Genomic DNA, 16,498 nt, shown 5'->3' with positions numbered 1-16,498 from the left:
CGCAGGTCCCAGCACTGTACGGACTGGACACCAGGATGCTGACTAAAATTATCAGAGATAAGGTAATTATGTCCATAGTCCTACTGAATTATATTCTCGGGTGAATATGGCCCAGATTCTTTAGGAAACGCGATGTACTTGTCTCTGTTCTGTGAAATGTGACACTAAAAAGGGGACCTGATTAGTTCTGTCCGGGTCAGATGGAGAATTGTATTTTTCTTCAGCCCAGAAGTACTTCTATGGTTCCGTCCACGTGACTTGGGAGTACTTCCGGGATTTACGGAAAGTAAAAACTCTCGGGTCTCCCTGTGGCATCTTCTGGTGGCACCCATGGTCCCCAGCAGGGCTGTGAAGCTGAACTCCAAATCCCATGGTGCCCTGCGGGAATCTGGGGTACCACTATGCTGCAAGTAAATCTCCATCTGGCGTCCTGGGGGAGGCAGTGTCCCTCAGTAGCTGCGTTCCATCATCTTTCTCCTCTTTGGGCGTCCCGGCCGGGTTGAGCAGCCGTGACATCGGCTTTTGACTTTGTCTTAATTTCTCTTTCAGGGAACAGTACTGGGAAAAATTGAATTTGATGGAGAGCCAATCGAGATTTGTGATCCCAACGTAAACAACCTTTTACCGGAAGTTTCCACAAAGGTAAGTCGGAAATCTAATACCGGGTGGTATAGTTGGTGCTGCACTGGGCTGTGATGGGGTCCACTGTAGTCTTGAGAGAGAGAGAGCGTGTGCAGGTACCACCAGGGGGCAGCAGGCCTTGCAGAAACAGGGGCTGCACCAAAACGATTTTTTTTTTAATGATCAAGTCTTTATTAAAACAAATTAATTAAAGAACAATTAAAAAAAATATATAAAAGGGTAAAAAAAAATAAATTATGATCAACTCCCACTCCTCACGATACCCCAAGACCAGTGGCTTTTGGGCATGAAAATTATTGTGGGGACATCCCAGCAATTTCCTCTATGGATGAAGACTTCCATCCATTTCCTAACCCACTGAATCCGAATACAGGGTCACGGGGGTCTGCTGGAGCCAATCCCAGCCACCACAGGGCACAAGGCAGAAACCAATCCTGGGCAGGGTGCCAACCCACCGCAGGACATGGATGAAGACTTCTATAATGTTAACATGAACTAATTATGTAGTCATATGTGAAATGTCACACAGGTATACTGAGCTCGGCCTTCCACAAACCCCTGGAGCTTTGGCATTACAAGAAGACAGGCAGAGACTACAGGGGGGCATCGAATAAACAGACTCTTGCAAAATATAAGAGGGGGATCGCTAGGCGGGTCACGTCAAGAGACTCCAGAAGACAAATGGGAACAGTGCAAGAGTGAATACAACTTCAGTGTTAATGGTGCAGGAATAACCATGACTAGTTTCAGTATCCATTTATCCATTATCCAACCTGCTATATTCTAACTACAGGGCCACAGGGGTCTGCTGGAGCCAATCCCAGCCAGCACAGGGCACACACAAACACACACACACACACCAAGCACACACTAGAGACAATTTAGGATCACCAATGCACCTAACCTGCATGTCTTTGGACTGTGGGAGGAAACCCACGCAGACACGGGGAGGACACGCAAACTCCACGCAGGGAGGACCCGGTAAGTGAACCCCAGTCTCCTAACTGCGAGGCAGCAGCGCTACCCACTTTGCCACCGTGCCGCCACTAGTTTCATTATTCCTGTTATTTTATGAGACATTTCCAATGGACATGACAGTGGGAAGGTGATTCTTTTGGAAGTATGGATGTGGATCATTCATTGTTAAATCAGTCTTAAAGTAAAATCATTTGGGGTGTGTGCGTGTGTGTGTGTCTTGGTCTTCCATCCCTACAGATGCTTACTGCCACATCCTCCTATTAAGTTTTCCTTCTTTTTCTTCTTCTTTTACTATGTTGAATATTTAATATTATGACTCTCTCACCATTAGTATGAGAAACATACAAAATATCATAATGAGTGTTCATTTGTGGCAAGGGGTGGCCTAAAATTGTGACGTCATTCATTCTCAGACATGGCGTCATGCTCCTCATTGGGACTGGCAGTAGGGCTCCTCATACCGATCTCTCAAGTCCTACCCTGAGGTAGGACAACGTCTTATTCTAGTCAGACTTGTAGCGCCATTCCTAGGAGTAATTCTGAGAGGCCAAGACCTCTGGACTCACTTCATCTTGAGGTGCTTCAAGGCCGCACTCAGGTTTTGGATTGGTGCTCAGTGTCTTGAATGTGTGCAGGGCAGGAACAGCACCGGAAAATGACGATCACAGAAGCCGATTTGTTAGATGACCACACAAGACAAGGGATCAGTCTGTTGAGGAAGTAAACACCACAAGAAGAAATCACCCATTTTTTTTAAGTATGGATGACCACACCCACTTGGGAAGGCAGAGTGGTGGCTCTGAGGCTAGGACTCTGCACTGGCAATCGGAAGGTTGCTGGTTCGAATCCTGTAAAATGCCAAAAGGGTCTCTGCTCTGTTGGGCCCTTGAGCCAAGGCCCTTAACCTGCAATTGCTGAGCGCTTTGAGTAGTGAGAAAAGCTCTATATAAATGCAAAGAATTATTATTATTATTATTATTTTTAAGTCATTTGATTATTTGGACAGTGTAAGTGACAGCGACCAGCCCTGGCCAATCCGACCGGGACCCCCAAGAAGTGGAAGGAAGGGGGAAAGCTGGCTCTTTAGGGCACTGCTTACCCCATAATGCTAGATGGCAGCTCCCCTGGATTGCAGCGGTGCCCCGGATTCTCACAGGGCACTATGGGACTTGGAGTTCTTTATCTCAGCCCTGTTAGGTACCTTGGGTGCTGCCAGGGTGTGCTGTAAAAATGGAGGAGCCATATGGCATGGGGTTTCCGCCTAACCCGGAAGTGCTTACAGACCACGTGGGCAGATGAGCAGAAACACTTCCGGGTTGGCCGCTATAAAAGGACTCGCCAGCCTCACAGTGAGGAGCCAGAGTCGGGAGGTGGAGGTCAAAGCTTGCGAGAAAAAGTGGAGGTAAGGAAGAGAGAGAAAGGACTGTGTGTCTTATTGTTTGGTGCTTGTGTACTGTACTGTGCTGTGAAGTGAAGTGGGGAGCAACAGAAAACGCTTCCCCGCTGAAGAATAAAACGTGTGCTGTGTCAGCCTGTCTGTGACTAGGTTTGGGGAGCAGTACGCCTTCCTGGTGGTCTGCAGCAGTATATGTGCCCCTGGTTGTCTCACAATATGCCTTGAGTTTTCTCCATCTTTTCCTCTTCAGGAAGTGAAGGTGTTTGGCAAAGGCAATCCGATTAAAGTGGTAGCTGTGGACTGTGGGGTGAAGCACAACATCATCAGGCTGCTGGTTAAGGTAAGGTCCACTGGGGCTGGCCTTCTGTTCCATTTATGTCAATGGTGAAAAGTTATAATAACCAACTGACGATCCAAAGACTTGACATAACATGACTTAGATTTGGGCCAAGGAAGATAGAATAAATAAATAAAATAAATAAATAGAATAGATAGAAGATAGGTGGAAATTATTTAACATCCTTAGTGTTAGACCTGAGCGTCACTAGGTCTGTGAAAATGGTGTTAAAAGCGTGAGTCCTGAGCGTCACTCGGGCAACGGTATAGACGCATCTCGTGTAAGCGTTAGACCTGAGCATTACTACGTCTGTGAAAACGTTAAAAGCGTTAGTCCTGAGCGTCACTCGGGCAACGGTATAGACGCATCTCGTGGCAGACCTGAGTATACGTTAAAGCGTGAGTCCTTAAGGCGTGTCTTAAATCCGTGAAGTAGTTCTCTCGTGAAAAGCAGACAGACATACAGACAGACAGGCGTTGGATTTTATATATATTGAGATTAGCATCATCATAATTATTATTATTATTCATTTTATATTATCCATCCATCCATTTCCAACCCGCTATATCCTAACTACAGAGTCACGGGGGTCTGCTGGAGTCAATACCAGCCAACACAGGGCGCAAAGCAGGAAACAAACCTCGGGCAGGGCGCCAACCCACCGCAGATTTTATATTATTATTATTATTATTATTATTATTATAGTTTTTACACTTCTGACTTTGTACTTTTTGTGTTTTACACATTTTACAGTAGAAAGATGAGATTTATTAAAAATGTCTGTAAAGAGAGTGTCGACCTCGTTGAGCAGTTTACTTACCTTGGCTGTGACATTCATGTCTCTGGTGACTGTTCTTATGAAGTCAGTAGATGGATTGGGAGAGCATGGGGGGTTCATGAGGTTGCTTGAAAAGGGTGTGTGGCACTCCTGATATCTCTGCAAAAGGACAAGGGTCCATGTTTTAGAGTCCTGGTGCTTCCTGTTTGTGAGACATGGACGCTATCCAGTGACCTGAGATGAAGACTGGACTCCTCCAGTACTGTGTCTCTACAGAGAATCCTTGGGTACCGTTGGTTTGACTTTGTGTCGCTTAAGGAGTCCTCAATGAGGCACATGACCTGCACTATGAGGCAGCGTCAGTTACGTCACTACGGCCATGTAGTGCGATTCCCTGGAGGTGATCCGACTCACTGTTGAAGACCCGAGTGGCTGGACCAGGCCAAGAGGATGCCCATGTGATACCAGCTGCGGAGGATAGATGGTCATTTCTAGAGGGTGGGACTGGACTGCGTGTCTGCCTGGGTCTTTCGGACCTTGAGCTGTTTCATCACATGGTGGGTGCAGCAACGTGCTATACCAGTGGGATGCTCCCCGACCTGGCCTGATCTGACCTGACCTAAGGAGGTTAATATGCAGAATTGTTTTGACACCTATAATGTATTTTTGTCACTATTATTATAACGCAAACAGAGGTCACCTTATTAAGTCCCCCTACCTATCACCGGACAGGATCCATTTTTTCCTGCAGAATAGTCCAAATTCTTTGAGACATGGATACAACAAAGTCCTGGAAACTTTCCATAGGGTGCCATTTTGTGTCATGTTGAACAGCCTGTGTACTAATAAGACAAAAGAGATTGTGAAGGGTTGGGGCGCCAGCAGTTTTCTTCTTATGACTACCAGAATAACAAAGCGAATAAACACCTCTCCAGATTCAAATCTAAGAACAGACCACAGAAAGATGGTGGTGGTGCCAGTTATAAAGGCAATGAGATGAATGGGGCGGGTTCAGGAGCCCCAGTTATGGGTAAAGATGTCATTTGCCCCTTTCAAAGTCGGCAGCATCAGGATCAGACTAACACGAACCCTGGACGGGCAGCCTGTTAATACCAGCAGACTTCATTATTTGGGTGAAATTGGCACAGAATCTGAGACCCTGAGTGACATGGACCAATGCTGTGTTCACGTGCCACTCACAGCTTCCAGTTGCGACGTTTCACCTTCCCACTTCAGTGCGTTCAGTTTTTAATGTGTTACTTCCTCTGTAAAAATCGAAAAAAGCAATTAAGATCATTTTTCATGGAAATAAAGAAAAAATGAATGTAATTATTGCGTATCAATTTGCTAAAACTGCAATTGGACCAATAAGTGACATTTCTGGCTGATCAGGTTATATGATATATTGACTAAAGTCGAAAGTCAGCGTTACGTCACAACTCAGAGAATTCACGTAGTTTAGTTTTGTATGAATTATCCGACTTGTAGCTCAGAGTTTGTATTGCGTTCCTGTGGGACGTCCGACCCGGAAACTTGTATTTATTACTCATGTCATGTCACTTTCTGACCCACTTAATCCAGACTGGGTTGAAGGGGGGTCAAGATGGGGGCTGGAGCACCCAGTTAGCACACAGCGCAAGGCAGTAACGCACCCCAGACAGAATGCCAGTCCGATAGCAGATCACGGCAGTATAATTCCACTTAAGTGGTGCTTCCCTTTCAGTTTTTTAACTTTGCTTTGTTCTTTTCTTCCTCCTTCCGTCACATAATGCCTCCTTATTTGACCAGAGGGGAGCCGAAGTCCATTTAGTTCCATGGGACCACAATCTTCTGCAGCTGGAATACGATGGTCTGTTCATCTCCAATGGCCCAGGAGACCCAGCAATGGCGAGTCCACTCATCCAAAACCTCCGTAAGGTACGGAAGGTACATCTGCTCTCAAGATGATTGAAAACGGGTGCTTATTAATCTTTAGAAAGTAGTATTTAAAAAATGTATTATAGGATGGATAACATTCTCAAGTTCTAATGTCTTTGTGTTCTTTTGCAGGTACTGGAGAGTGACCGTCAAGAACCCATATTTGGGATTTGCATGGGGAATCAAATAACAGCGCTGGCCGCAGGAGCAAAATCTTACAAACTGCCAATGGGAAACCGGTAAAAGGACAATTGGATTCTTATGTGGTTCTTATTTTAGATTAAATATCACATATTGTGGGTTCGGGCTTTACTACGGAGCAGCTTAAGTGATAGGGGTGAGAAAGAAAAATAGTGGGTGGAAAATCAATAAAACGCAGTTTAAGTTCTCTTGCTAAAGCACCTTTGCTCCAGTGTTGAAGTTTGAAGATATAATGAAAAGGGAAAGGCTCTATATAAATAAAATGTATTATTATCATCTCTCTATTATAATAAAAAAATCTTGGGAAGAGAGATGAGACGTGACTTTCTCAGAGAAACACTTTCATGTCCCGCGAGACAAGACTTTGTGCCAAGAGATTTAACCAGGCCCGGGGCCAGAAATAAAAGACAAAGAGTAGAGTAGAACATCGTAAAGAATTCAAAAACATTGGTGCGGTACACATGCAGAGCAGTTTAGAGATAATGGAAGTACAAAAATTCGAAAGTCTCGAAAAATGATAGTAAAGATCGCATTAGCACTAACAAACGGAAATTATTACTCAGTGAAATAACGGAACAGCGAAAAGAGATCGAATATATTGTTCGGATTTAAACTTTAATTTGGAGACTTGTAGATCGTCTAATTTGTGTTGCCAACAGGGAAAAGTTGTGTTTCTTCCCAATGAAGAGGCATATCCTTGAGAATGAAAAGATTTGCTGTTTTGTGAAAGTGAAATCCCGTGAGAGAAAATTTCAAGCCTTGTGAGACAAGACTTTATGCAAAGAGATTTGGAAAAGTCCCACCCACATCTAAAACACTGACAACCACGCACACGGTTCAGTCATTTCTAATTTGTGTGAATGCTATTGTCAGACACAGTTCTTGTAGAGAGAAAGAAACGATATTCACTCACGGGCAGTTATACGTTGCGTTGTCACGATGTCATTCCAAACACGGAATCGAAATTCGATGCGATATTGACGAAAAGATATAAGCGAAAAGAGATCAAATATATGGACATGGGTGATATGACAGAAGTATGGAGATATTGTTTGGCTTTTAAACTTTAAGTCAGAGACTTGTAGATCATATAATTCGTGTTGCCATCAGGGGAAAGTTGTGTTTCTTCCCAATGAAGAGGCGTATCCGCGAGAATTAAAAGAAAGGTTGTGTAGTGAAAGTGAAATCCCGCGAGAGAAAATTTCAAGACCCACGAGAGAAGACTTTATGCAAAGAGATTTGGAAAAGTACCACCCACATCTAAAACATTATCAACCACGCACACGGTTCAATCATTTCTCATTTGTGTGAATGCTATTGTCAGACACTGTTGGTGTAGAGAGAAAGAAATGATATTCACTCACGGCCAGTTGTACGTTGTGTTGTCACGATGTAATTCCAAACACGGAATCAAAATTTAGTGCGATATTGACGAAAAGATATAAGCGAAAAGAGATCGAATATATGGACATGGGTGATATGCAATATTGTTTGGCTTTAAACTTTAAGTCAGAGACTTGTAGATCATATAATTCGTGTTGCCATCAGGGGAAAGTTGTGTTTCTTCCCAATGAAGAGGCGTATCCGCGAGAATTAAAAGAAAGGTTGTTTAGTGAAAGTGAAATCCCGCGAGAGAAGACTTTATGCAAAGAGATTTGGAAAAGTCCCACCCACATCTAAAACATTATCAGCCACGCACACGGTTCAGTCATTTCTAATTTGTGTGAATGCTATTGTCAGACACTGTTGGTGTAGAGAGAAAGAAATGATATTCACTCACGGCCAGTTGTACGTTGTGTTGTCACGATGTCATTCCAAACACGGAATCAAAATTTAGTGCGATATTGACGAAAAGATATAAGCGAAAAGAGATCAAATATATGGACATGGGTGATATGTAGATATCGTTTGGCTTTAAACTTTAAGTCGGAGACTTGTAGATTGTCTAATTCGTGTTGTTGTCAGGGAAAAGTTGTGTTTCTTCCCAATGAAGAGGCGTATCTGCGAGAATTAAAAGTTTTTTTGATTGGTGAAAGTGAAATCCATATGCACGAGCTGCAGAGATGTGATGAGGCTGGCGTGTAGCACAGGCAGGGGGGTTGGCATGCGAACACGCTGTCAGCATCTGCTACAAAAACCTTGAGACTGTGCCACTAATGCTGACGCCCGATCGTCTTCCAAGTTTACCTTCCATTAGTCCGTAACTAAGAACTTGCCATAGTAATACTGATGACGTGATGTTGGTATTGAACACCCTGTTCTTGATTTCTGCTGCTAGTTCTGTGGAGTTCCAGGTGTTCTTCAGTTGTACAAAAGTTAATGCTGCCTTTCCAGTCTTTTCCTTCCTGAATCAAACACCCACACCACAGCAAATTTTAGTGTCGCCAATTCACGTAGCTTGCATGTCATAAACTGGAGCATCTGGAGGAAACCCAAACAGGCATGCAAAACTCCACGCAGGGAGGACCTGGGACATGAACCCTGGTCTCCTTACCACGAGGCAGTAGTGCCAACACTGCGCCACCAGTGACTTGGATATTTTCCTGTCTCCATTCCCCTAACATGTGCTTTTTATGGATTTGCTTTGAGTGTTCTTTTATCTTCATGGTGTAGGTTAGGCCACCATACTGACTCACCACAAGTATGTTTTTTCTAGAACAATCTGGACGCAAACAGGCTATTGAGCCCAACAAAGCTTGGCCGTCCTATCCACTGAATTCTTCTAAAGTAATGATCATCAAGTTGAGTTTTGAAGACCCCTAAAGTCCTACTGTCCAGCACGTTACTTGGTTGTTTATTCCACGTGTCTGTGGTTGTCTGTGTGAAGAAAAACGTCCTAACATTTGTGCGAAATTCACTCTGTGCTCCCTGTGTGTGTGATGAACTCATATTAAAGTAAGAGAAGTTGGACCCTCCAGATAAGGTGCATTCAAATGAGAATCAATTGATCTCTTCATCAGGACTTCATATTACGTACAGAACTCTATAATAATAGTGATATATTTTAATTGTATAGCACCTTTCCCATATATCTTCTTCAAATCCTCACAGCCTTCATGTCATTTGACATTTCTTTTTCTTGCTCAGGGGTCAGAACCAGCCAGTGCTGAACCTACTGAATGGTCAGGCCTTCATCACTGCCCAGAACCACGGCTATGGCATTGACAACCAGTCCCTCCCACCGGGGTGGAGCCCACTCTTCCGCAACGCAAATGATGGCACCAATGAGGTACTGATGAAAGCAGCTATTTTGAACGCCCCAAGCATCCAAACCTGCACTCATAAGTCTGCTTGGTCTTCAGCCATTGGGAGCAGCGCCTGTTCAGGTGTTGACTGACCACTCTTCTGCCATTTTCTCCGCCAGGGTATAATGCACAACGATAAGCCGATATTCACGGCACAGTTTCATCCTGAAGCAAAGGGAGGCCCGACAGATACGGAGGTAAGATCTGTGCAAGTTGGAGGTGGCTCTGTTTTTCTACAAGGACTACGTCCTCATCTCTTGTTGCTACAGATTTTCTCTTTGATGAGTGAAGATTATAGACTCTACCTTATACATCCATTCATCAATCCCACTTAATCTAATGTTAGAGTCACTGGGAGTCACATTCTGGTAGCCCAATCATAAAACAGGAACCATCTCTGGAAATTCAGTCCATCAGGTACACACCTACACTCGCTCACAGAGTCCTCAATGAATGTCATTCACACACCTTTGGGATGTGGGAGTGGAGGACTGAGAGGCTGGTGGGAAAACTCAGCCAGGCTTCTGGGAGACGTGAAAACTCCACACTTAACTTTTTTTGTTAGTTTTTGTTTCTGTCCTCCTGGCTATCTGACCTTATCATCAGACTTACAATAAGATATTATATATTGTCACCGGCCACTTTATTAGGTCCACCTGCTCAACTGCTTGTTAATGCAAATATCTAATCAGCCAATCACATGGCAGCCACTCTGTAGGCCTTGTCAAGATGACCTGCTGAAGTTCAAACTGAGCATCAGAATGAAGAAGAAAGGGGACTGAACATGGTGGCATGGTTGTTGGTGCCAGATGGATTGCTCTGAGTAATTCACAAACTGCTGATCTGCTGGGATTTTCACACACAGCCATCTCTTGGGTTTACAGAGCATGGTCTGAAAAAAGGGAAAATATCAAGTGGGTGGAAGTTCTCTGGGTGAAAATGCTCTGTTGATGCCAGAGGTCGGAGGAGAATGGCCAGACTGGTCTGAGGTGATAGAAAGGCGACAGGAACTCAAATAAGCACTTGTTACAAGTAAGGTGTGCAGAAGAGTAACTCTGAATGCACAACATGCTGAACATTGAAGCTGGTGGGCTACAGCAGCAGGAGATCACACTGTGTGCTCACTCCTGTCAGCTAAGAACAAGCAACTGAGACTACAATTCACACGGGCTCACCAAAATTAGACAATAGAAGATTAGAAAAAACGTGGCCTGTTCTGTTGAGTCCCAAATTCTGCTGTGACATTCAGATTGTAGGCTCAGAGTTTGGCATCAGCAACATGAAAGCATTGATCCATCCTGCCTTGTATCAACAGTTCAGGCTGGTGCTGGTGGTGTAATGGGGTGAGGGATATTTTCTTGACACACTTTGGGCCCCTTAGTACCTACTGAGCATCATTTAAATGCCACAGCCTCCTACCCGAGTATTGTCGCTGACCATGTCCATCCCTTTATGACCACCATCTTTTGATGGCTCCTTCCAGCAGGATAACGCGCCATGTCACAAAGCTCAAATCATCTCAAAGTGGTTTCTTGAACATGACAAGGAGTTCACTGGACTCAAATGGCCTCCACACTCAGCAGCTCTCAGTCCATTAGAGCACCTTTGGGATGTGGCAGAGTGGGAGATTCGCATTGTGGATATGCAGCTGATAAATCTGTAGCAACTGTGTGATGCTGTCATGTCAATATGGGCCAAAATCCCTGAGGGATGTTTCCAGCACCTTGTTTGAATCAACGCCATGAAGATTTAGGACAATTCTGAAGGCAAAGTGGGGTTCAACCTGCTACTAGCAATGTGTACCTAATAAATTGGCCAGTGAGTTTATAATGATGCTATTCTTCTACTACGGCAGTGGGCTGGCGCCCTGCCCAGGGTTTGCTTCCTGCCTTGCGCCCTGTGTTGGCTGGGATTGGCTCCAGCAGACCCCCATGACCCTGCAGTTAGGATATAGCGGGTTAGATACTGGATGGATGGATACAGTATTCTTCTACTAATTACCTATGTTTTGTAAGATCATATGGATTTATTTTTATTTATGTATTACTTATTCATTATTATTCTTAAGTAATTGTATTTGTTTTCTTGTTTCTCTTGTTCAGCACTTTGAGCCACTTTCTTAGTATGAGGGAAGTTCAAAAAGTTTCCAAACTTTGTTTTTAACTCTGTTTATTAGGAATTTCAAAAACAAATCACGTCACTTTTCTAATTAGTCACCTTCATTTGCGATGCAATTTTCCTACCATCATTCCAACTTTTTAATGCCCAATTACTACTCCTCCTGCCTTCATTGTTTGCAAAGAAAATGTAAAAGCGCGGAAACTTTTTGAACGTTCCTCATATGAAAATGTGCTGCAGAAATAAATGAGTGAATTTTGGGAGCTTTTCATTTATTTATTTGGTTGTCTTTTTTTCCCCATTTAGTTCCTATTCGATGTGTTCATTTCCCTTATAAAGCAAGGTAAAAGAACCAGCATTGCCCATGTGATGCCCAAAAAATGCAGCATGCCACAGCAAGTCAAGGTAAGCCAACACCAGAATGGAATGCTACCACGTGAGGTGACCAACAAAAAAAAAAAATTAAAAAATTGCGTATCCTGGGACAAGCACTGTGCCACCGTGCTGCCCTAACAAGTTGGTTTGTTGAGTAGTTTTCTATAGACCCCAGGTAAGCTGAACATATGCTGCCCCATAAATGTTTCTATTAGCCACTTATTATTCACTACATAGTGATGTAAGATTGTCCATCCATTACCCCTTTTGGTCAGCTCTGAATCATGGAAGCCAGAGAGTATTACCGCAGTAATGGGCTGTAGGAAGAGATTCAACCCCAAATGTGATACCATACAAAATCATCCTACTGTGGATGTGTGCCCATCAAGCGCCTTTTCTGTAATACGTGCTCTTGTCTTTTACAAAGGTGTCCAAGGTCCTGGTCCTTGGCTCAGGAGGGCTGTCTATCGGTCAGGCCGGTGAGTTTGATTACTCCGGATCTCAGGCTGTAAAGGCCATGAAGGTAGGAGACGCTTCCTTTTACTGCTGTTGTAATTTGGATGTAAACGTGTGGAGACAGAAAGGGATGTACGGTCAAGTGAAAAAATAAGTACACGGCATGAAATGTTTTTACTGTTTTAACATACGGTATGTGGACATTTCAATTCTTTATTGTCATGTGTACAAGTACAAATACCATGTACAATGAAACGCTTGCTTGCATGTGCCCCCGCAGACAGTGAACATAGACAAAAAAACACACACAATACATAAATATCCATCCATTATCCAACCCGCTATATCCTAACTACAGGGTCACGGGGGTCTGCTGGAACCAATCCCAGCCAAAACATGGCGCAAGGCAGGAAACAAACCCTGGGCAGGGCGCCAGCCCACCGCAGATAAATGAATATAAATAAGTAAATAAACCAAATCAGAATCCTAGGAATAAATAGAGACAGTGGCAGAAGTGCATGTGCAGGTAGCAGTGGAGGCAGATAGATACTGTAGATCGATAGATAGATACTTTATTAATCCCAAGGGGAAATTCCCATACTCCAGCAGCAGCATACTGATAAAGAACAATATTAAGTTAAAGAGTGATAACAATACAGGTAAAAGAGACAATAACTTTGTATAATGTTAATGTTTACCCCCCCGGATGGAACTGAAGAGTCGCATAGTGTGGGGTCTCCTCAGTCTGTCACTGGAGCAGGATGGTGACAGCAGTATGTCGCTGAAGCTGCTCCTCTATCTGGAGATGATCCTGTTCAGTGGATTCTCCATGATTGACAGGAGTCTGCTCAGTGCCCGTCGCTCTGCCACGGATGTCAAACTGTCCAGCACCGTGCCTACAATAGAGCCTGCCTTCCTCACCAGTTTGTCCAGGCGTAAAGCGTCCTTCTTCTTTATACTGCCTCACCCACACATCACCACGTAGAAGAAGGCGCTTGCCACAACCGTCTGATAGAACATCTGCAGCATCTTATTGCAGATATTGAAGGACGCCAGCCTTCTAAGGAAGTATATTCGGCTCTATCCTCTCTTGCACAGAGCATCAGTATTGGCAGTCCAGTCCAATTTATCATCCAGCTGCATTCTCAGATATTTATAGGTCTGTACCCTCTGCACAGTCACCTCTGATGATCACGGGGTCCATGAGGGTCCTGGGCCTGCTAGGTGACACAAGGTTACCGATTGTTCATAAGTCTGATTGCAGTTGGGTAGAAACTGTTCCTGAACCTGGAGGTGTGTGTCCTACAGATCCTACAGATTTTATTTTTTCTCCAGCCGTCTGGAGTTTTTTTGTTTTTCTGTCCCCCCTGGCCATTGAACCTTACTCTTATTCGATGTTAATGTTGATTTATTTTTTATAATTATGTCTTTCATTTTTCTATTCTTTAATATGTAAAGCACTTTGAGCTACTGTTTGTATGAAAATGTGCTATATAAATAAATGTTGTTGTTGTTGTTGTTGAATGGACTTTAGTCGCTTCCCCGATGGGAGGAGGGTGAAAAGTGACAGTGCAGGGTGGCTGGGGTCCTGCCTGATACGGTTCACTTTCCTGAGACAGCGTGTAGTGTGGATGTCATGAATCGCATGGAGCTGTGTGCCCGTGATCTGCTGTGCTGTATTCACCACCCAGTCCTGAACTGAGCAGTTGCTGTACCAGAACGTGATGCATCCTGTCAGGATGGATTCCACAGTACACCTGTAGAATCTGCACAGGGTTGTGGGGGACATAAGGGCCTTACTCAGTCTCCTGAGGAAGTAGAGGAGTTTTTGGGCTTTCTTGACTACTGCCGCAGTGTGACTTGACCATTTAAGGTCATCAGTGAGGGTGACTCCGAGGAACTTAAAGCTGCTGACCTGCTCCCCAGCCTCAAATCCGATGTAGATGGGGCTGTGCTCTGTTGCCTGTTTGAGGAAATCCACAATCATCTCCTTAGTTTTGCTAACGTTGAGGGTGAGGTTGTTGTCCTGACACCATTCTGCCAAAAGTCTGACCTCCTCCCTGTATGCCGTCTCATCGTCCTCGCTGATCAGATCTATTCTAGTGGTATCGTCAGCAAACGTGAGGATGGTGTTAGAGCTGTGCTTAGCTACACAGTCATGGGTGTAGAGAGAGTAAAGAAGGGGGCTCAGCATGCTGCCCTGCGGGGTGCCAGTGTTGATGGTGATGATGGAGGAGGTTTTTACACCAATACGCACTTGCTGAGGTCTGCCGGTGATGAAGTCCAGTACCCAGTTGCACAGTGAAGAGCTAACCCCCAGATCCATGAGTTTAGCAATGAGCTGGGATGGAATGATATTTATATGTCAAGATTCGATCAATCTATGGTCCTACCCTCACCTATGGTCATGAGCTGTGGGTAGTGAGCGAAAGAACGAGATTGCGAATACAAGCGGCTGAAGTGAGTTTCCTCCGCAGGGTGTCTGGGCTTTCCCTTAAAGATGGAGTGAGAAGCTCAGTCATCCGGGAGGAGCTCAGAGTAGAGCCGCTGCTCCTCCGCATCGAGAGGAGTCCGATGAGGTGGCTCGGGCATCTGATCAGGATGCCTCCTGGACGCCTCCCTGGTGAGGTGTTCATGGCACGTCTAACCGGGAGGAGGCCCTGGGGAAGACCCAGGACACGCTGGAGGGACTATGTCTCCCGGCTGGCCTGGGACTGCCTCGGGATTCCCCAGGAAGAGCTAGAAGAAGTGGCCAGGGAGATGGACGTCTGGGTATCTCTACTCAAGCTGCTGCCCCCGCACCCCGATCTCAGATAAGTGGAAGAGGATGGATGGATGGATGGAAGATTCAAATTCGAATTTTCATACTTCCATTATCTCTAACCTGCTCCACCTGTGTATCGTGCCGACGTTTTTGAATTCTTTACGACGTTCTACTTTGTCATCTACTCTTTGTCTTTTATTTCCGTGGTTAAATCTCTTGGCACAATGTCTCATCTTGCGGGACTTGAAATTATCTCTCTGAAAAAGTCACGTCTCATCCAAGGCTAAAAAGTCTCGTCTCATCCCAGGATTTTATTATATAATAGATAGAAATATAGACACACACACACACACAACTACGGTCCGAACACACTCCAGAATGACTAAAAAGGCAAGAAAATTTTAAAAAGAAAGAAAAGAAAACTTCTGACTTGGCAGTCCGAGTCCCATGAGGTGCTATACAGGCGTATCTGAGCTGCCTCTTACAGTATATGGCGCCTTTCAATTGCTATTTATCAGCTGATCTATCTTATATAGTGTCTTTCATATTGAAAGAAATCGTCTCCATTATATAGTATATTATATATGTATTTTATTCCTTAGTGCATTTCAGTTTTATTTGCCTTTCAGTCTATCTGTGTAGTGTCATTTATGTCCGTCTATCTGTCTATTGTTGCATTCAGTTTCTTTCATTTCCATGACCCCAGGGTGGTGCTACCACCTTATCATTGTAACTTCAAAACTTGGAGCAAAATAAAAAAGAGATGCAGTTAAAACATATAATAAACAAAGAGGGAGAAAAATAAAGTGACTAACATCTCCTTTCCGTGCGGCGGACAATTGTAAAGCTTCCATACGCAGGGCTAATCAGCTGAGCCAGTGCAGCGGTCCTTTGATGGAGCAGAAAGCAGCACTTACGGATTAAGGCTTGATTAGAGTCATTGTCGCAACTCTTCTTTCTTTCTTTCTTTTCTCCGGGATGAGTGCAATCTTAATTCTAACCTGCGCCTTGGGGAGTTTAAAAAGGGAACAAACACCTCTGGCTAATGAATGAATCAGACCGAGCACATTGTGCCTTTAATTCATGCAGGATTTTCATTGGGCTTGTGTTGATTATGGCCATACTTTTTTCTTTGTTCTTCTTTTGATCCGTATTGTTCGTTTAAGTGAATGGTCTCAAAATGACGCAAGGCTCATGAAGAAAAGGCGCAATTCCTTACCAAAAATTATACCCGACTGTCGAGGTTTTAGCTGGAGTTTGGGTGACCGTGTGGGTGATTGGGAGTTGTGAT

The 16,498-nt window shown here is 44.2% G+C and overlaps 1 protein-coding gene across 4 annotated transcripts in view; it reads left to right on the top strand.

Annotated features, from left to right (window-relative positions):
* Nucleotides 1–16,498, top strand: part of cps1 (carbamoyl-phosphate synthase 1, mitochondrial) — a 269,036-nt gene that overhangs the window by 36,820 nt on the left and 215,718 nt on the right. For all 4 annotated transcript variants that reach the window (XM_039755356.1, XM_039755359.1, XM_039755355.1 and 1 more), the window contains exons 5-13: nt 6–62; nt 550–642; nt 3,267–3,356; nt 5,920–6,048; nt 6,181–6,287; nt 9,337–9,478; nt 9,614–9,691; nt 11,919–12,017; nt 12,415–12,510. In XM_039755356.1, the coding sequence (XP_039611290.1) occupies nt 6–62; nt 550–642; nt 3,267–3,356; nt 5,920–6,048; nt 6,181–6,287; nt 9,337–9,478; nt 9,614–9,691; nt 11,919–12,017; nt 12,415–12,510 (891 nt within the window). The remainder of the gene's footprint in view (nt 1–5; nt 63–549; nt 643–3,266; nt 3,357–5,919; nt 6,049–6,180; nt 6,288–9,336; nt 9,479–9,613; nt 9,692–11,918; nt 12,018–12,414; nt 12,511–16,498) is intronic.

The sequence above is a fragment of the Polypterus senegalus genome, chromosome 6 (genome assembly GCF_016835505.1).
Source record: "Polypterus senegalus isolate Bchr_013 chromosome 6, ASM1683550v1, whole genome shotgun sequence".
Classification (NCBI taxonomy): domain Eukaryota; kingdom Metazoa; phylum Chordata; class Cladistia; order Polypteriformes; family Polypteridae; genus Polypterus; species Polypterus senegalus.
The sequence above is the reverse complement of the archived record's forward strand: the minus strand, read 5'-3'. Positions and strand labels throughout refer to the sequence as shown.